General features: G+C 39.0%; 1 protein-coding gene and 1 pseudogene across 7 annotated transcripts in view; one reads left to right on the plus strand and one right to left on the minus strand.

Moving 5' to 3' along the window:
• Positions 1-1547: 1547 nt before the first annotated feature.
• Positions 1548-22049, minus strand: part of Ncoa1 (nuclear receptor coactivator 1) — a 306946-nt gene continuing 286444 nt past the window's right edge. For 3 of the 7 annotated variants that reach the window (XM_029553823.1, XM_017802170.2, XM_029553819.1), the window contains 4 exons: positions 15814-15985; positions 11607-11793; positions 7999-8088; positions 3355-3900 (listed from right to left, as the gene is read on the minus strand). In XM_029553823.1, coding sequence (XP_029409683.1) covers positions 3730-3900; positions 7999-8088; positions 11607-11793; positions 15814-15985 — 620 coding nt within the window. In that variant the 3' untranslated portion in view covers positions 3355-3729. Of the gene's footprint in view, positions 3901-3985; positions 4043-7998; positions 8089-11606; positions 11794-15813; positions 15986-22049 lie in introns of all 7 variants that reach the window. The other 4 variants (XM_029553836.1, XM_029553837.1, XM_029553833.1 and 1 more) reach the window with 4 other exon arrangements.
• LOC103746484 lies at positions 9581-9979 on the plus strand (annotated as a pseudogene).

Raw genomic sequence — 22049 nt, forward strand, 5'->3', positions numbered from 1 at the left:
AACTTCAGTGTCAGCTTGACACACCTGGGTTGAGGGAGCCTCGATTGAGGAATTTCCTCTATTGGACTGGCTTGTGTCTGTGGGGCATCTTCTTGATGAGTGATGTGGGAGAGCCCAGCCCACTGTAGGTGGTGCCACCCCTGGGCAGGTGGTCCTGTGTTGCATAAGAAGGCAGGCTGAGCAGGGGCCAGGGAGCAAGCCAGTAAGCAGCATTCCTCAATGGCTTGTGCTCCAGCTTCTGCCTCCAGGTTCCTGCCCTGAGTTCCTACCTCGGGCTCCCTAATGAACTGTGACCCAGGAGATGTAAGCTAAATAAACCCTTTCCTCCCCAAGTTGGTATTGGTCAGAATGTTTTGTCACAGCAATTGAGAAACAATCTAGGACAGTGTTGGTGGAAAGGTTTCTGAGAGAAGGCTTCCCCTGGCAGCCTTCTCCAACAAAAAGAATTTATGGGCTCAATTTAATCAGCAAAGTCCTCAGAGGGATGGGAATGGTCAAAGATTGAGCTGCTGTGAATTATTCATGGTGTTTAAGTGCAGGTGCTCTTCTGGAAGAGCAGTTAATGTGAGCATGGGCAGCAGCACAACTGCTATGGAAGCAGACAACTGTCCTTTCTTTTACCATGAGAGCCCAAGGGATAGCTTCTAAGACCCTTAGGAATGCAATCTACTTCAGGTAAGACCACAAGGAAGGTGGCATTTCCTTATTCCAACACCTCATTCTTCTCTCAATTATTTCTATTTGCTATTCTCTACTTTCACCTCAGGATAAATAACTTTACATCAGTGTGCAGCCTCATCTAGAAGATGGTACCATTTTTCTCTTATCCCAACCATGGGTAAAATGTGTTATTTCATCCCCAAATGTGATTCGAAACAACAGTTTTCAAATCCACATTTATGTGTGGAAATGTATGTAAAAACAGGCTTCCCCCCTGCCCTCTGGAATTGGCTCTAATTAGGGGCTAACTTCGAATAAAAAAAATCATTTTGTGTATGTGCGTGTGCATGCACAGGTGTGCCATGGTGCTCATATAGAGGCTAGAGGACAATTTTCAAGAGTCGGTGCTCTCCTTCCACTGTGGGTTCTAGGGATAGAACTTAGGTAGTCACAGCAAGCACTTTTACTTGCAGAGCCATCTCACTAGTCCAGGGCCTAACTTTTATAAAATGAATTATTACACTGAAGGTGTTCATGGTGTTCAAGTGCAGGTTATTACATAGTCAAGTAAATTCAACATCTGTGCCAATAAATTAAGAAAGATATGGTATCTTGTGGTTCTGAAGTATTGATGAATTGTCTTCTGGCTCCAGAGACAAATAGAGTCAGAGTGTTCACTCATTAGCGAATGGCCACGTTAGGTTAGCATTTCCTCAAGACCCCATTCAAAGTTTCACTTTGATCTTATCTATTTTCACCAGGCTAGTTAATATTAGGGTGACTTTGAGGATTCTTTCTTTTTATTAACCATTAATTATTTGAAGTCATTCTGGGCTTTGGAAATCCTAGATTTCATTTCTTTCCCCTGTAAATGAAGAGGCAACCCATGAGGTTGTTAAACAAATTCTATTCAGTAGCTGGAAAAGTCAATTTCCTGTGGAATGACAGGAATTACATAGAAGCAAGCAATTTTATTTTCCTCAAATGTAGCAATAATTTTAATCTGTACATACATAAAACAAACAGTGCAATTATAAAACCTTGAAGGTGACATGCATACTTTAAGGTGCAGTGGGGATGGGGGAGGATGTTAGCATCTCCAATTTTCCTTACCATTTTTTTTTTTTTCCTAGGTCCTTATGCAAAAGCACTGAGTCAGGAAACTTCATCTGGAATGCTGAAGTTAAAGGTGAACTTCCTGAAGTCCGCACGTTTAAATATCACAAACAAAGTGGAAATGACCTCCTAGAGCAGTTTGGTAGGAACTAGACAGTACACTATGGTTGGGCTTTCAAGCTGGAAATGAATGAAATCAGGGATGCATTTTCTGAAAAAACTGAGAGATAATGTTTGTAACTGAGTGCTCTATTTCTGTTTCATAGTTGCTACCCACATGAGCCCTTCCAGCATTTTAAAAAAATTCGGTGGTTTCTGAAGAGATGCTGTTCAATGGCGTTATCTGTAATTAGGGGTGGTGAGATGCAGAATGAAGGACCCGGGGAAATGGCTTCTTCCTTGAAGTCTAAGTAGTCCATGCTCCTCATCCATGTTGGTTCTTATGGCCTTTTCTCTGCTACGCAAGCAGAGGTAGCTGGTGCAGGTCAGTGTTGTTGTTCACAGGTCCAGGGGTGCAGATCAAGGTCAGTGAGGGTCTACCTTGGCTTCTTCTGCAGCGCCTCCCTCAAGCTCTCCTGGCCTGTAGTGGAACTTCTAGAACTAGAAAGTCAGTTCACTGGCTCCTTTCTCAGAGGCCAGGATGAGATGGGATGCGGCAGAGTAACAAGACACAAAGGGAAAACATGGTACCAATAACCCTCAGAGCAGAAAAGAGAAACTTATATTTGAACCAGTGGAAATTCAAATTCCCAAAGTCAATATAATAAAAAAAAAGAGAGAGAGAGATTTTCTTTGAGCACTGATTTCCCTCTGTTCAGGTGGCCTATACACTTTGATCAAGTGAGCCTGGACACTCTGGGGTGGTTTGCTCCAGCTTGGCTGGAACAGCTCTTTCTGGCAGTGCCACTTTTATGAGACCCAAAGTAAATCCACACATGGCTTCACAGCTACTCAAATAATGAAATATTACTAGCCAAATGTAATTGCAATTCAGTGTTATATTTCACACACAAATATAGAAAAATCAAGAGAATGATAAAAACATAAAATTAAGCAGAAGGAAATAAATTTCTGTAAGAAATCAAATATATTTACAGTGAGATTTAAGGAAAAAATAAGCTACTTGGATCATAAATTTAATTTTATTTTAAATAACTTCAGCTACCTCGCTGTTAACACAATAAAAGAAAGAACAGGCTGCCCCCCCCACCAAATTTAATCAGAAAATTCTATCTACAATAATTGACAGAACTCAGTTCTTGTCCTTCACCCATCTCATCAAAAATTATTGCATTTTCCCCCAAACTGCATTTTTTTGGATTCCTCTGTGAATATACTCATTTCATCCTCTTTCCTGGAGGCATCTTGGTTTAAATCCATCTTTTAAAAAAGGAGAAGGGGTACATATGTGGAGGCAAAATATTCTCTTGAAGCCAACAGAGACAGAGTTGCTTGAAGAAGCTGATTGTACACACAAGCTGCCTGGGGTTGGGGTAAGGGAGGGCTGTTGGTTGGAAGAATATGACAGCCTTTGGTGGCAGACACAGGCAAAGCCCCACAGGCTCTTCTTCCTGGGCAGGGTCAGGGCTGAGCCAGAGGCAAAGCTTTGTCTTCCCCTTGGAACTTGTTATTTTGGTTCTCCTCCAAAAGCCTTCATCCAGATAAGAAGCCAATGACTGATTATAAAAATAAGAACAATTAAATTTTGGCTCAAGAAATAGATTGTCCAACTGTTCTGCCTTGTTATTTTTTCAATATCCAAGGCCTTTACAAAGAAACAAACAAAAACACCTCTCAATCTCCCAAAAAAAGTGAACTTTTTTTTTTTGCTCCAAATGCTATGACCTGAAGAATGGCTGCAGCTTGAGATATCAAAAATCTCAGAAAAATATATAATATATTTGTATAACTCTGTATGTCTATTATTTAAATTTCACATTCCTTTAAAAGTGGTTATTCAGTCAGTAGCTGCTGAAGGAGACTCTTCTGCTGGGCTTGGGGGGTCTGTGGTCCTGACGTGGGTTTTTGAGTTCCCAGTGGACCAGGCTGGTTCAGGTAAGGGTCCCCGCCTACCAGATTCACTGTACATTGGACGTCAGCAAACACCTGAACCTGTTGCACCTGCTGGAACACAAATAAAAGATGTGTTTAGACAGAAGGGTCTGCCCCCCCGGCTTATGAGTGGGTACTACTTGAAGTGGAAACTCACTAGAGCATTCCTCTAGTCTGTAGTCACCACAGAGAAGAACTCTTCTGTCTTCTTGTCCTACAAAAAGAAAATCGCTGCACTCATTTTGCTCAGGGTTCTGGAAAGTTCACACTTAAAAATAAAATCAAAATTGGAATGGTCATGCCTCCTACAGAGTTGCCATCTATATTCAAAGTGTTTTTCCTAATATTGCCAAGGCTGGGAAAAGCCCAGGTCTAGACTTTGGGTATACAGTGGTGGGTTTAAAAAAATTAACATGGTAATTGGGAAACTAGTTTAAAAGCATTTTATGGATGGCTTTAGTCAAATAAAAAATCATGTCACTGAGAAATTAAGGGCTTTAACCCAGTATTAGCAAAATAAAACCACCACAACTCAGTAACAGGGCATTAGCATTACTGAGGTTAATGCCCAGAAGATTTGTGTAGGATACATAGTTCTTTCACATAATGGCTTTAGATTTACAACAGAATATCAGCAGAACAATTTTATATTTGACTTTTTTCCTGATAGATAATTTACTTAGACACATGAACTAAAAATAACAGCAAACTTACTAGCTGAGAACAGTGTGAATTTTCCCTTTACTTTCAGTGGTAATATATGTAGTCCTTAAAATTGTCTAAAGTTGCATAGTTCTGGCATCTTCTATTGGGAAAACAAAACCCAATACCAGTCCTTCCCAACTAGCCTTATTAAAAAGTTGTTTATATAGGGCCGGGTGTGGTGGCCCACGCCTTTAATCCCAGCACTCGGAGGCAGAGGAAGGCAGATCTCTGTGAGTTCAAGGCCAGCCTGGTCTACATAGTGAGTTCCAGGACAGCTGACCCTGTCTCAAAAAGACCAAAAAAAAAAAAAAACAAACAAAAACAAAAACAAAAAAAAGTTGTCTATAGAACTGGTAAGGCCAAGACCATACTTGTGAATGTTCCAGATGAGGAATAGAAAGCCTTCTGAGGTAGTTAAGTGCCTTCGATGTTTGGCAAATATGCCTCATGTTTAACAGGCTCATAAAGTAATTTACATTAGTGTTATCTTTTTTTTGTCACTTACCACTAATGTATGCCAATTACATACAGCTTTTCTGAAAAATTTTCTGTCCTAAAGAAAATACAAGTTGTTTTCCATTACCTTCACTGGCCAAGTGCCCACTGTCCTGACCATCAAATTTCTGTATAAGGCTAGCCCGTGGTCTCTTAATCTGTTTATATACACACTGTACTCTCTCTTTGGTATGGAAGACAGCCCCCAGTTTGAGCTCTTTTAGTGCCTGATATATTGGCTAGTTTCACACAGTTCCTTTCTTCATCTTCCTCTTTCCCTGGCTTCTCAGATTCTGCTCCTGGCTGATTTGCTTTCACTTCTCTCCCTCTTTGGGATTTTTCTCATGAGTCTAAAATATATCCTCTTGGTCTATTCCCAGTTACCTCTGTGTCCTCCTCAGTGTGCTCTGTAACTGCTCATTCCTATTCTTTTCCTTCTAGAGCTCCATGGTGCTTCCCTGTCTCTCATGTCAACCACCCAGCCTACTTCTGCTTTACTCCATGTTCTTCCTCTTTCCTCTGTCTGGCTTCTTGCATAGCAAACCTTGGCTCTCCCTGAGTTCTCTCCTTGTCTCTTTTTTTCTTCTTTTCTACATACCAGTCTCTATATTTCTATCTAACTCAGTCTCCAGTTTCTGTTTGGCAAACATAAAACGAGAGATCAAGTAGAGATGTTATTTATGATGGTCTCTAATGGAAAGATTATGCCACGGAAACTTCAGATGAGCACAAATGGTGATGCTTTTTAGGCACTAATTTTTTTTAATCAACATACAAAATTTCATGTTCATGTTTCTAAATATGAAATTCTGGGGTAGAGCCTAAGGTAGTTTTTGTTCTCAAGTATTTTAAAACAAAACAAAACAGAGAAAATCCTCCTTCTTTAAAAAGAATATTTTGAATGTGTCAAATAAAAAAATGTAATGAGTAAACCAAATCCCCAAATTCATGTTAGCCACTTGGAACTGTTACCTAAAAAGAGGATGCCTGAGACAGACCTCAAGGGATTTCAAACTGCCACATCTACACAGATAGGCAAGGCATGACACAGAAATAGCTTAAGATCTGCTGGAGAGAAGAATGAGTTGAGAGCTCAGCACCAGCCTCTGGTACAGAGTTCCCAGCAGTTTTTATTTCAATTTAAGTACCGTTCAATGGCTCTAGAATCTAAAACCTGGTTGTTTTATGTGAAATAGTTTGTAATGTTGCCCAGTTACCTGTCTCTGTGTGACTTTAAAAAACTAGTGAATGAAGATTATTTTCACTTCTCCATCACAAAATATCCATCCTTTATCTCACAGGACTCAGATGGTACTTCTCACAGCTCAGACTCTGGATACAGCATCCTGACTCACCTTTCTCATTCATACTCAGCCCCAGTATACATTCTTTTACCTCTTCCAACCAAGGACAAAGCCTAAATTAGTGTGCTAGCAGTGATCTCCTTCAGGGATGATTTTGCTTATAGGACCAAGTCTAGATTTCTTAGTTCATGATTCAAGGCACCTGGACATTTGCTGTCATCTACTTACTATACCAACTTTGATTCCTATAAATTCTTATTGAGAACCTTTTACCTTCAGTAGATTTGGCTTCCCATAACTATACTAAGATATTACTATTGTCCTGCCTCTGGCCTCTAACAACTACCCTTCCTTTCTCCTTCACTGGATCTGGAGTTGTCATTCAAGCCCAGTTTAGTCCACCTCCATGTAAATGCTCTCTGACCATCTTAGCTTTATTTATTTTTCAGTGCTGAGATAGACCCGGAGCCTCTATGAGGCAGGCAAGCCCTCTACTACTAAGATATGTGCCATCTCTGTTTCTCCTTTCTGTGAATGCATATGGCTTCTGTTACTTGTAACATAAACTTGGTCGCCTGCCTTCTTTGGTTATATAATTTATGTGCATTTCTCCATAAACTGTATCTTTAACAGGCTCTAAGTAGACTTTGGTATTGGGAAGACAGTGGTCTGAACCTCAGTTCTTCCTTCTATCTTTATGAATGATGCATATAGTTAAGCATCCTCAGGTTCATCTGTGAAGAAAAGGAATACTGCAGCCTTCATAGAGTTATGGTGAGGATTAAATGAGATAAAGCACAAAGTGCATATCAGTGTCTGGTAAGTCATAAACTTCCCAAAGAAGCTTCCTTTCTTCTCTCTACAAAGGGCAAGAAGATGTATGCATTTTTATCTTTCTTTGTAGCATGATGCCTGTGGTTAATATTTATTGAGATTAAATCAGTTACCAAAGTAAATTAAAACCCCTCAAATTCCCAAACTTAGGCTAATATAGAAAAGTGACCTCTTTGCTGTTTGTGCAATTCAGAAACACACTTCTAAGCAGCAGGCATTGCTTTGTCTTAATTTTTTAAAAATATATATTTAAAATATTATTTTTATTTTTTATGTGTATGAGTGTTGCCTGCATGGATGTGAGTGCACCCGTGTTGTGCAATGCTGCAGAGGTCAGAAGAGGGCTTTGGATTCCCTGGAACTGGAGTTAAGGATGGTTTGTAGCTGCCATGTGGGTGCTCAGAATCGGACCCTGGTCCTCTGCAAGAGCAGTCAGTGCTCTTAACTGCTGACAAACCCCTGCTTTGTCTTAATTTACTGAAGTCTTCTAAGGTGCTTGATTATAGATTTTTAGAAGTGTGCTTATACCATCAATTCATGGCAATCTTTGTGATTCTCCTATCTGTCCTAAGAACTGAGTTAAATCTTCTGAAAGCTTATCTCATTTAATACTCTCAGCACCCTATAAGCAGGCATCTTGCTATTCATGTGGTCATACAGCAGCTCAGGAAAGTTCTGTAGCATGCCCACAGTGACAAAGCCAAGACGAATATAAGCCAGGCTTATAACCATGTTTCATTTCCCAGTTAGGCTCTTAACCACAATGCTGTGCGATGTCCTCCACATATCTAGAGTGCATTTGACAGCTCTGTGCTAGGATTTCCTTACTGACCTGGTTCCCATCTGCTTCTGTTTTGAGAAGGTCAGTAGATGAGAGCTGGTTGCAGTAGAGGCCTGTGTGTCTCAATGATGGATCATTCATCTATTAAAGATAAATAAAATACCACATTACAAGCTAGTTGTTTAAGGTGAAAACCAAATTCTTCAATGAGAAGCCATCTCACTGACAGAAAAGTAACTGGAGGACAGCAAAATTAAAAGCAACCTATGAACTGTAATAAGTTAGATAGTAGTTCCCTTTGTTGGGTGGAGACTATATAAAGGAACAAAAAAACTTCTGGGGTGGGTGCTCGTGCTGCTTTGTTTTTTGACCTAGGCAGTAATTATTTGGTTGTGGTCAGTTTGTAAAAATTCATTGTCTCTCTAGCTGTCTCAATTTTTTTTTGTTTCTGAGTTATTCTCTTCTCTCTCACATACATACATACATACTCAAGCTGATTGGCAATAGAATTCCGTTTCAGTTAAGAATCAGTAACAGAAGGGCTGGAGAGATGGCTCAGCAGTTAAAAATTCTTAGAGAACCTGGGTTCAATTCTCAGCACCCACATGGCAGCTAACAACTTTCTGTAACTCTAGTTCCAGGGGATCTGACACCTTCTAATCTCTGTGGGCACTGTACAACATGGGTGCACTTACATACATGCAGACAATACACTAATATACATAAAATAAAAATAACAAAATATTAAAAATCAGTAACAGATATCATATTTATCCTACTATCTAAGTCTACTAAAATGCACATAGTATATGAACTAAAGGCATTTAAGACATGAGACAAAGGCAATGTGAGACCCTGAGCTCTAAGATTTGGGAAACTATTGGGGAGTCTCTACTATAGCAATTGCCTAGCCTACAGCTTGGTGAGCTCCTTGAACTGAAGACAGGCAGCTGGAATCCACAGGGCAGAATATCAGAAGAGAGTTCTGAGGAGTGAGGTCTGGGAATGTGCACAGACACTCAGGTCTGTGGCTCACAGATGCAGAGTAAAGAGTTGCCTGAACAAATAACATGGGGATAATATCCAAACACCACATAGGGCTGGGATCAGGTCTCAATCCCAGCAGCCAGAGTGGAAAATGTCAGAATCTATGAAGTAGTATGTAGTACAATAGAACTGCTGTCTCAGCAGTAAAGAAAAACTGAATAGAGAAGAAATACTGCTTTTGTCCCATCAAACAGAAAAGACTGGAAAGGAGCAAACTGCTTCCAGGGAACAGAACCATTTCCCACAAGTATCAAGAATATTTACAAAAAAATAAACAAGGTAAAATTCATATATCTGGCATCCAAGACAAAATTACCAGTCATGTAAAGAAGTAGAAAATTATGAGTCATAATGAAAAAGAAAAATCAATGAATTGAAATCAATCTTCAAACAATTAAGATGATAAAACTGACAGGCAAGAATATCAAGATAATTATAACAACTGCATTCTGTTATGTTCGAAAAGCAAGTACAGTGCTTTCTCTGCCATGACTAAGTCCTGGGGAGGTGGAGGCTTCAGTGCACTTAAGGTTCAGCTTCTCATATACCCCACTTCCAAGGCCAAGGCAGGCATGCTGGTGGAGGATTTATGGACATTAACACTGTGAGACAAGAGGTGCTGAAGATCACCCTCATCCACAATGGTCTAGCACATGGAATTTGAGAAGTTGCCAAAGCCTTGGACAAGCACCAAGCCCATCTTTGTGTGCTTGCATCCAATGATGGTGAGCCTATGAATGCCAAGTGGGTGGAGGCCCCTTGTACTAAGCACCAAATCAACCTAATTAAGTTGTTCACTACAAGAACCTAGGGGAATGGGTAAACTTCTGCAAAGCTGATTGAGAGAAAATGCTGTAAAATGGTTGGTTGCAGTTGTATAGTGTTTAAGGACTATGACAAAGATAAAATCTCAAGCCAAAGATGTAATTGAAGAATACTTCAAATTTAAGAAATGAACAAATTCACAATTTGGTTCATTTAACAACGAAGCAAAGCTGGTGAGATGTCTCAGCAGGGAAAGTGTGTGCTGCACAAGCCCGATGACCCGAGTTTGATCCCCAGAATCTACATACAGGTAGAAGGAGAGGACTGACTCAACAACAACAACAGTGAAGCAAAAAGACTGAAATATGAAAGACATGTTGGGGATCTGAAATATATAAAAAGATCAAAATAAAACTTCTAGATATGAAATTGAATGTCTGAGATAAAAACAAACTAGACAAAATTAACAGATGAGACATTGAAAAAAATTAGTGAACTTGAAATTGTAGGAATGGACAGTATCTAAATTTGAGCTGATAGGGACCTGAGGATGCAGCTCAGTTGATAGAGTGCTTGCTTAGCATGCAGAAAGCCCTGGTTCAATCTGTAGCACTGCATTAAAAAAAAAATCAGGCATGGTGGCACATGCCTGTAATCCCAACACTTGGGCAGTAGAAGCAGGAAGATCAGAAGAGATCAGTTAAAGGTGATCTTTGGTTGTATAGTGGGACTGAGGCCAGCCTGGGCTAAATTAAACTCTGTCTCAAAAAAAAAAAAAAAACTCAAATAAAAAAACAAAACATACAGAGAAAAAGATGACATCATCCCAACATCAAACCCCCTTTTTTCAGGCTCAGAGTATCAGTGAATGATTGAATAGATTCAAGTGGTCTACTACATGTCAACTGGAGCCTCTGTAGGACAGGAGAAAAAGTGACAGAAAAAATGTTTGAAGAAAGACCAACACTTCTGAATTTGATGAAAATGACATATTCACGGACCAAGAATCTCAGTAAACCCCAAGAATAAGAAATGGATAAAACTATATTGAAGCATATCATAATCAAGTTACTTAAAATGAGTTATAAAGAAATTTAAAAATCAATCAACCAGAGAAAGGAAAAAAATCATGTGTCGAACAGAGATAAAATGACAGCAGATAGGAGATACCTCATCAGAATTGACTGTGGAGCAGAATCTTTAGAGTACTGAATGTGAAAACTGCCATGCTAGATTCAGAGAAAATAATTTCCAAAGATAAATGGAAGACAAAGACCTTTTCATGCATATAAAAGCTAAAAGAATCAGCAGTAGACTTGCACCATGACCAATATTAAAGGAAGACCTGTAGGCAGAAGGAAAATGATACCAGAAAGAAATCTGAAACCACAAAGGAATGAAGGCAAGTGGAAGTGATGACTACATGGACATACTCTGGTCTGGAACTCAGAGGTCTGCATGCCTATGCCACCTAAGAGCTGGGATTACAGGTATGCATTTTGCCTGGCATTGCATTTTTTAAAAGTATATTTGTGTGTGTCTGTGTGTGTGTGTGTCTGTGTGTGTGTGTGTGTCTGTGTGTGTGTGTGTGTACAAAACTTACAGGAGTTGGTTCTCTACTCTACCATGTGGGTCCCACAGGTCGTTAGGCTTGGCTGGTAAGTACCTTTAGCTGTTGAGTTTGCTCTCTAGCACAATCTATCTTTTAAGGACTAGTAATGATCAAAAAAACATGGCGGAAAAGAATAAAGAAGCATGGCTCTTTCTGGTAACTGTCAACATCTAGTTTTCCTTGAGCTACTTCACTGTGGTGTGGTGTGGTATGTGTGGTAAGTTGTGCCACTTACCTGATCAGGGCACACAGTATTCATTCCTGGCATCTGCAAAGAGCTCATCTGCATCTGGCCCATCATTGGGTTCATGTTTTGAACGTTTGTATTTCCACCTGCCATGGACACCGTGATGCTCATGTTGTTGTATACTCCTGGTTGTGCAGGTGTGGGTTGGTTCTGGACAGCTTGACTGAATACACTGCTAACTCAAAAACAATCCCGATTACATATACTGTTCATGAACATGGGGTTAATGTGATTTGATTTTGTTTTTCATTAGACAGAATTCAAAATAAAATATATTTTAAATTCATACGTAAGATTGTGTCTTATATATCAGAGCAGACAATAATACAGGTAGTTTGAATTCTGTCCAACAGACTTAATAATGAAAAGAGGTCATGCCAAGTTCCCTCCCCGGGGATAATTTCATATCTTTTCTCAGAAGCAAAATATAAGGACAACTATATTTTTCAGAGGGCTTGTTTTACTGACTTCCTTCTTTCTCCATGTTCAAGTTCTGGATGGTTGCTATACCAAAGATCTCAAATGCAAAACTCAGGTTTTTTTTGTAATTAAAAGAGTATGGAATAAATTCCAAGTAAATTCAAATTGCAACTTTACATTTTAACCTTGAAAATTCTCAATGACACAAATATATATACCTAAAAGAAAGTAATAAATTGTCTCTCATAAGATTTATAAAATACCAAATATTTTTATTATTACTCAATTGTTAATTCTGGAGAAACTGAGTCCAATAATAATTCCCCCCATCATAACTTATTCTTTTTTAGCTCTCAAGTGGTAAGCAGGACACCATGACATTTATAGCTTCTAGTCCATTAAAGTAATCACACTGAAATCAAGCCAAGAAACAGCCTATCCATCATGTCTGAAGAAAAGTAGCAAAATTTTCCCCAATTATAAAATACCAAAAATTATCTGCCTCAGAAATGGTCAATAATGCATCTGCGGACCGTTAATGTCTGTACAGTGTGCATGCTTGTTAGGCAGTGTTCTCACAACTGAAGGCACAAAAGAAATCTTTAATCATTTTCTAATGAAAAAATTTCTGCTTTAGATACCACTCTTTGTCAATTGCTACATAAATCATCTCTAGGGAGGAGCCAGGGCTCTATAAATTACTGCATGTGGAAGCCCAAGAACTGCAGTGATGTCACACTTACTGAAAAAGTTAAGGGCTTAATTTCCTTTTGAATTTAAATTCAAATTTAAAAATTTCCTTTTCCATTTGGGACTATATATTAGCATAAATTCAAACTGTTCTTGCTAATAGTTAGTTTACTTTCTTCCATCAAACAAACAAGATGGAGCTCTTCGGTAGCCTCAATCAGTGTCCTATGTCCTAGAAAGGACATCTGGGCTCATTGGCACATTAAGCCCAATGCTCATAGGACCTCTCATGCACTTTGTATTCCTGTCTACCTCATGGAGATGACCAATGTTTTCTTAAGGTAGCACCATGTACTTGTCAACCCTTAAACACGGGAAGGAAAGAGAAAGATGAAGACACTGGCCCAGAGTAAGTTCCGTGAGGTCCTTGTTTAAGTAAGTCTGAGAAACAAGGTTAAACAAGAGGAATGTGGCTTTAAAAATGCTTATAAGCATTAGAACTCTCCCTTCAGATGAGGGTTATATAGAGACACAGCCAAGTTTCAGGACACATAGGTTTGTTTTAGCTATGAGAGTTTTGAGAAGAGTGTTGACATCCTATCTCAGGAGTTTGAACATTACTCTAGTTTAATGTGGAGATTAAACCATAGTGGATCAAGGGTAGAAGATGTGAGAAAGGAGGCTATAGTAATGGTTCAGGACAAAAGTGATGGTGGCTTGTCTTATAGTGTGCTATATGCAATAAATAAGGAAGATGATTTATTTGTGTGTTTGATGTAGGACGTGAGAACAAGTGAAAGGCTTTCTTCTGAACAATTAGAATGGAGTTGTTATGTATTAAGATGAAGAAAAGTAGAAGAGCAGGTTTTAGGAAGACTGTATCAGTTCAGTTTTGTCATGTTAGGTTTGCGATGTCTTTCGATTTCTAAGTGTAGATATCAATTAGGCAGCTGGATATACAGTACAGTGTTCAGGGGAGATATATAGGTTAGAGATTAAAACTCAAGTGTAATAAGCCCACAGACATTTGCCACAGTAAGACTGGATCGTTTTTAGTGTTTATGTTGTGTGTGTGCATGTGTGACTATGCAGATGCATGTGTTTATGCATGCATGTGGAGGCTTGAGGACAACCTTGGGTGTCATCCTGAGGATTGCCATCTACCTCTTTTGGGACAGGATCTCTCACTGGCCTTGGGTTCACCAGTTAGGTTAGGGTGGCTGGCTAGCAAGCTCCAGGGATCCTCCTGTCTCCATCTCCCCAGGGCTGGGATTTCAAATGTGTATTACAACACCTGGCATTTTAATATGAGTTCTGAAGATCAAAATCAGGTCCTTGCCTTTATAAGGTAAGTGTGTCACTGATTGCGCCATTCCCCCAGCACCCATACCCTTCATTTGTTTGAGACAGGGTATCCTAAAGCTCATGCTGGCCTTGAACTTACTAGGTAGTGAACTCCTGACCCTCCTGCCTCTACCTCCCAAGTGCCAGGATGACAGGTTTGCCAAAATGTTTGCCTTGAGATTGGATGTTACAACAAAGAGAACAAGTAGTTATGAGAAAGAGTTTTTAGGATGAATTCCTGGGCCCCCATGTCAGTCAAGGAGATGATGGCCTCTGGCAAAAGAAACTAAAAGGTAGGAGGGAAGTCACCTTTTCCAAGCAAAGGGGTACACCCCCAAAATGATGAAATAGCTTCAAGAAATGGGAAATATGTCAAATTCTGCTAACAAGTATTGCACTTGGCACTACAGAGGACATTAACCACCTTGGCAGGGATGTTTGTGGTGTAGTGGTAAAGATGGAAGTCTAGCTAGCTCAAAAAGGAGTGCAAAGAAATTAGACTGTAAAGGTGAACACAGAGGTATGTTAGTGAGACCTGTCAGCATGGCTCTTGTCTTTTTTTTCCTTCTTCTCTTCTTTCTTTTTTCTCCTCTTCCTCCCCACTCTCTCCCTTCTTTCTTGTATGGGGAATCAGACTTGAGGCCTTGTGTGTGCTAAGCAAGCACTCCACTACTAAGCTATACTTCTAGCCACCCAGCCATATTTAAATACTCAGATAGAGGTATGGAACAGTAGCTTAGTTGGATTTTATTAGAAAGAGTTGCCAGGTGTAAGTGCAGTGGAAGGAGAGCTGGGGAAGGGAGGTGAATGCTGATTGGACTGATGGATCATGGAATCACAAATAAGGCTAGAAGGTTTGGGATTAGAACATGTTAGGACACTAAATTCCTCTTGCATGTTTCAGAGATGGTTCCATTCCTACCTAATTTGCAGTCTTTACTGAAAGCTACAGTTTTCTTACAGAAAGAAAGAAAACTTCTCTCACCTTTCAATGAACTTTAAGAGAATATGGTTTTATGTTTTCAACTTTAACTGCCTTACTTATTATGTTGTCAGACTAAATGGCTTCCCTGTCATTAGAACCAAGACACAACCAAATTAAAATCCTTATAAAATCAAGCGATGTGTGAAAAGTTCAGCAGCCAGAATTTTTTTTTTTAAAAAACAACTTTAGTGAGCTAATTCTAAGCTAAGTGGGTAAGATGAGGCCACTAAAAATTCAGACATCCAAGAAGAGGTGAGGGAGAACAACTTAAGAAGCCCCAAGATCTTTCGTTGTTGGTGTGAAATTTTTCAAACACACTGAGAAGAGTGAGGCCTATGTGCCAACTCTGCAGTAACAAATTCTGACATTTTACTAGTGTTGCCTTGCACTGTCAGATTTTAAAACGTTCTTATAAAGAAATGCTTTTCAAAATTACCCATTTCTATGTCTGTCTCAGAGAAGTATTACTGATGGGAATGAATCACATCCTATGGTGTGCTAAGGGTAAAAGGTCAGAAGTCACTAGATACTTCTTTGTACTGTAAATACACAAACTTGCCTTAATGATGATTTGATACTTCAATCATTTAACAATCATATTTTCCTTTGCTGATAACAAAATTCAGTTCCTTCTATCATACAAATGGCAGTAACCCATTATCTGTTTGGACTGCGGATATAAAATCACCTCAAGGAAGCATGGCTGCTGTTACGTGTTATAGTGTCAGGGATGATACATAAAAACTGTCTCCTTACTTGCTTCCTATTGTTCCTTGCTGCCAGGCCTTCATGTCTGGTGACTGGTATCCAGACGTGGGCGGAGTTTGTTGGAGCAGAGAGCTTTGAGGAGGAGGGATTGGCATTGGCACCATGGAGCTCCCAGGGCTTAGAGATGGGGCAAAGCTGGCCTCACCTTGTGGAACCAGTCCTGAAAATTGACAAATATAAGCGTTGATGTAAATATACTACAAATGTACCAACACCATAAAATAATAAAAAAATAAAAGAATCTGCTACAATTTATTTAGCAATGTCTTCTTCAGCAGAGAAAAAAATTAGGAAAAGTGGGTTTCTTTTTATATATAAATATTTTTTAATTGAGCTTTTGTAATTTCATACAGTTCTTAATCATTTTTAGAGCCCCTCCCCATCCATGCCTCCCCCATCCCCCCACTGGTCCTCATGTATTCTGCCATACATGTCAAGTCCTATCCATTCAGGCATTTGTACCCAAATGTCCTTCAGTGTAAATTCATCCACTGGAGTCTACTCAGCCCATGTAGTGATCATGTGTAAGGCATATGCTCCCTCACCCAGCTCTTAAAGTATGTCAGGAAAATTTTTTTTAAAGTTTTTTTTTAATTGAATTTTTGTGTATTTCATACAGAACATCTCAATCAATCTTAATCATCTTTATACTCCCTTCCCCACCGGCACCTTCCCATAACTCCCCCACTGGAATTCATACATTCTGTCATTTGTCTTAAGGCCTACTGTGTCAAGTTAGTATCCCTAGGCATCTCTCAGTGCAAGTTCATCTACTGAGTCAGCCTATCTAAAGTCTCTCACTTTAGGAAGATCAGCTCTTTCTCTTGAGACATGATCTCCCTGTAGCCCCAGGTGTCCTGGAACTCTCTATGTAGACTAGGCTGGGCTTGATCTCAGAGAGATCCACTTGCCTCTGCCTTCCCAGTGCTTGTGCCAGCATATCCAGCTGGCAGGGAATTTTTAATGTAAGTAGATAGATAAACACAGAAACTTGGAATAATGGCTTTTAGTCATTGAAATACTGATTTGTACAGCAGGACTATGTCTGATCTTTTAATGTTCTTTTTTTGTTAATAACAATAATTTGTAAAAAGCATGAACATACATGACAGATTACTTGTGTGATAAAAATTACTTGGAAAAGAAAAAATTAGGCAAGAAAAACTCATTTTCAAAATGCAAAATCATCAGAAAGTTGTTAACCACTCAGTCTTTTTGTGGGCTCTTCTTCCTTTCCCTCTTCTGAAAAGCAACTAGAAACTGAATGTAAAGAGAGAACCATAAAGTCTTAGATGAAAAACACACTATATGGGATGAACAGCTGTTCAAAAATTGCATAAGAAAAGAATTAACATGAAGATACTTTAACAATGGAAGCTATCCAAGATGAAATCAGAGAGAAAAAGACTGAAAAAACTGCTGGGTGTGGTCGTGCTTGCCTTTAATCTCAGCAATTGGGAGGCAGAGGCAGGTGGAGCTCTGGGAGAGCCAGGCCAGCCTGGTCTATAGAGGCAGACTGGGGCTACAAAAGACCCTGTCAAAAAATAAAATTGAAAGATTAAAAAGCTGATAATTCACTCTAAATTGATCTCTATAATCAATTTCAGCATGGGTTTTGGCAAAATTGACAACCTATCCTCTATTATACATTTTAATGTATATGGAAATTCAAAGGACCTGGAGTAAGCCAAACAATTTTGTATAGAAAAAATAAAATCCTGGGCTTCTTTTTAGTATGCTCAAGTGTCCTTCTAACTTAAGAAGCATCAACATACATTGAGTTTCTAGTTGCTTTAAAATTCCTATATTCACCACTAACTAGTTTAAAGCTACTATCTAGTTCTAACATCTGTATGACTTTTATTAGTATATACTAATTATATAAAATAATAGGTCTCACTGTGACATTTCCACATTTGTATATAATATACTTGTTTATATTTGCCTTCCTCATTTCCCTGTCTTGTCCCCTTTCCCCTCTCCCTCTGGTATCCTTTGTCTTTTCAAATAGTATGGGTTGTTTTTGATTGGTTAATTTTTCTATTATTACAGGCTGTATCTTCCTGCGTCTTTGCATGCCTGATGGTTTTAAAAGTGAAATTTCAGATTCTCTGAAGTTTATCTTGTTAGGAGCTAAATCTAAAAAACTTTTTCTTTAGTATTTCTGAGATTACTATCTTGGGTTGTGGTTAGGTTCAATGGAAACAGTTTAGCTCTTTTGGGTCTTGTGTCCAGTAAAACAAAGAACAAGGTTTAGGTTGGGGTTTATTTGCCCTACTGAGGCAAAGTAGTAGTATTCTACTTGATACTCCATGAATTCTGAGGCTTTTTCACTCAGGCTAGTTAGAAGACAAAGTGGTCCTGTGTGAACTCTGAAGACTATTCCTCTTTTTAGGTGATCTTCTATAGCTTTGTGTGCACATTACACATGCACACATGCATGCTGAAGGCTCTATATGGCTCCCTCGTGCTGTCTTCCCCAGCATTGTGCCCTGGGAACCAGATGCCTTGTCTTTCCTAGCCTCTCAGCAATGCTGCCCAAGCCAGGGAGACCCACTCCTGGTTCCTGCTAGTGTCTCTTCTTTGCATCATGGTCTGCCAATCTCCAGAACTGTTTAATTTACTCTGTGTCTGATATTGTTTCCTTCACATGGGAGCATAAATATGATCCCTGTTATTACTCTATTTTAGCATGAAGTAGAAATATCTTAAAAATGTGTTTCATGTTTTGTTGTTCTTTTTCACATTTTCCCCAAAGAAAATTTATCTTATAGTTAAATGCTTTTCAGTTTGAAAAAGTTTTAAAGGTCCAGAAAAAGGTATTCCATAAGTGGTGGATAATTTAGTATTAATTCTTTCAAACCTTCCTCAGAAAATCATGCGTAATTTCTTTTGTGTGTTGTGTTGTTGTGTGAGACTGTCTCACTATGTAGTCCTAGTTATCCTGGACTCACTATGTAGATGAGGCTGGCCTCAAACACAGAGATCTGTCTGCCTCTGTCTTTTGAGTGCTGGGATTAAAGGTGTGCATCATCATGCCCAGTCTAGTCATACATAATTGTGACCTGCTTCTTTCCCTTATCATTATATCACAAGCATGTTGCTGTGTCCTTATGTCTTTACAAGTACAACTGCATATCACTGTATAAAATACTCCTTGGTGGTCTATCACTATTAAAACTAATGACCTTTTTCCCTTTTGTTTAGCTAATCTGGTCAAGATGTACTTAATTTACTCATTTTTATTTTAATTTACTTATTTTCAGCATTTTATGTTATGTGTATGATTGTTTTGCCTGTAAGTGCAACTGTATATGCAATGCTACAGAGGCCAGAAGAGGGTGTTGGATCCTCTGGAAATGGAATTAAGGACAGTTGTTAGCTACCATGTGGGTGTTGGGAACAGAACTCTACAGGCTAGTGCTCTTAATGGCTGAGCCACCTCTCCAGCACCCTCATTTAAATTTTTTAATAGAGTATAATTTTAAAAATATTTTAAATGTTTTGTAAAATCTGTGATTCATGTATATTTCTTATAAATTTTTCTTTCACTAAATGCTTAACTACTTTTGTAAAGTTGATTAAAGGAATGTATTTTGTCCTTAATGTTTCTTCTTGATCTAATTTAAACTCTGACAAATAATTTTGACTTAGGATATATGGAGAAATCTCTCTTTCATTTATGATTTTTTGATGGTACATTTTTGTTTTGGACATTTTCATTTTTATGTAGATGATTTTTTTCATGATTCCTATATTTTAAATATTACTCTGGTTGTAGTCTTAAACTGTCTAGACAGTTGTATACATGAGCTGAGATCTAGTTTAGAGACAGGATTGGAATTACCACACAGAAGTAGACAGGACCATGAAGGAGAAGCAGGTGTAGTAGTATGTGTCTGAAATTCACAGAAAAGGGGTTACTAGATGACCTTCAAAGAACCCAGAAAGTTGGTAAAATACAAAAAAAGAATCCCTCATGTTTACTTTGGATATTACTATTGTAAAAAGTGATTTTAAATGTTTAATTCTGTTCTTATGTATCTATCATCATGGTGTAGTAGTCTAGTAAAGTTTTTAGTTTTGAGAAATACAAGGAAAATATTCTGTTATTGTTATTATTTATTATTATTCCATATGTCCTTCATTTAATCTGGGTCTATATTAAGTTGAAAGATGCCAAAGCAAAGTTAACATAATTATTTTTGGTGTTAACTGTCTTTGATTAACAAAGGGATCTGTATACTTTTTTGGTAAGGTCAAATGTTATAAAATTGTTTTTTTGCAGGTTATAAGATTTCAGTAACATGTATTCAATTTCATTGCATGAAGCTAGTCACAGACTAGTGAGCATGTGAGCAGAGAAAATTAGTGAACATAGTTATACTTTAATAAACTTTTATAAGAACAAGTGAACAGTATTAGGCTCAGGGGTCTAAGTTTCTTCAAACTCTGAAATCTGCTGGCACATAATGTATTTCAGTACTTAAAAAAATTACATGTACATGTGCATGTCTTTCTGGCAGGTGACCATAGAGGACAAAGGGGTTAGATCCAACTGAAGTTGGAATTATGGGGAGTTGTGAGTCATTTGATTCAGGTTCTGGGAATCAAACTTATGTCCTCTGCAAGAGGGATACATGCTCTGAACCACTGAGCCATCTCTCCAGCCCCAATTCGGCCCATTTATAAACCATAAAGGCTGAAAAGCTCTTAAATCTGGATTTCCTGAAGCTGCAATAAACTAACTTCCTTGCCTTCTTCCTTTGCTCTCTCCTGCCAGCCTTTGTGCTCCCCTGCCTTTTTTCCCTCTTGCCATACCTATTTCGAGTGATTTGAAAAGGTTGAAACTTTGATGGAACACCAGTTTGTATCAAATTAAAATCTGGTTGAAGTCCTCTAACCAGACTGCTATCATGCTGGAGCACTTTATAATTTAGAATAGTAGAAATTAAGGACGTTGTACCTTTAAACATTATAATTCCCTCTAGACAAATAACAATTTTTTTACAGTATTCTTCTGAAGTAGGTGATGGAAAAACTCAGAGCTCTGCCATTTTATTTCAGTTTGCAAATGGATGAAACCACTACTACTTTCTTCACTGGACCTGTCCTCTGAGTTCTGTTTGTAGTATGAATGCTGACTTTATAAAGAAAAATAACTTTTGGTGGAAAGTATTTTTTGTTGATCAAAAAGGCTGATATGGAAGGAAGAACAATACAGGAACCAGGTAGAGTCTTTCTGATGGGTGACCACATGCTGCTGCACAAGTCCATCAGCAGCCTTCTCACTGGAACTGAATTTTAAGTAGTCTTAAATTCACTTCTATTTCATTTATATAATCAAAGAATTTCTTTTTTCAGGAACTGGCCATTAAATTTGCATAAATATGATTAAAACATGATAGATTAATCAAATATTCCTACCAATGCCTTTTAGGAACTCAAAGTGATTGAAAAATAAAAAAGATGGCTGCTTCCCTTGGCCTGCATGATCCGCAGGCCTCTCTCTGACTCCTCTCTGACCTGAAGGCCTCTCTCCTGGGTAAGTCGAGTGCCCCTCCAGGCCTTGACTTCTCCAGCCTCATTCACCCTCCCATCTCCCCCACCCGTCTCTCCTCCTAGCCTGGGTCCTGTCCCATTCCTTGTCTTGGCGCCCCAGACACTGGAGGAACCATCACTGCTTCCTGATCCTTTGCATCTGGATCAACTCAGTTCCTTCTCTGGTCCCCAGGAGCACTCTGGCCCTGGCCCCGCCCTTACCTCCCCCTACTTCCCTGGGCCTGCACAACGGGGCTGACCTTTCCTCTTCCAGATCCTTTGCATCCAGACCAACCCAACTCCTTAGTGCAGTCCCCAGGAGCCCTTGGGGCCGCTTCCTGCTCCCATCTTCCTTTCCATTTCTGGGGGGCACATCCAACAGCTGCCCTAGAGCAGCATCTTTCCTGGGCCCGGCTCCCCTTAGGAGAAAGCCTGAGAGCATCTGATCCTCATCTGACTTGGGCCTCTGGGGAACTCCTGAAGATAAAAGCAATCTGACCACTCCAATATAAAATCAAAAGAGAGAACTGGAAGCTTAGAGGAACCAGATTTTCATGCCCAAAACGTAAACCACCAAGACCCAAAAGTTTACAAAAAGAAGCAGACCTAAATGTGAAGGCTTGAGTCTCACACAAGAATCAGAAACTACAAAAGAAATTCACATGTCAAAATCACAAATCACA

This window comes from Nannospalax galili, unplaced genomic scaffold (genome assembly GCF_000622305.1).
Source record: "Nannospalax galili isolate Female #2095 unplaced genomic scaffold, S.galili_v1.0 scaffold1191, whole genome shotgun sequence".
NCBI lineage: Eukaryota > Metazoa > Chordata > Mammalia > Rodentia > Spalacidae > Nannospalax > Nannospalax galili.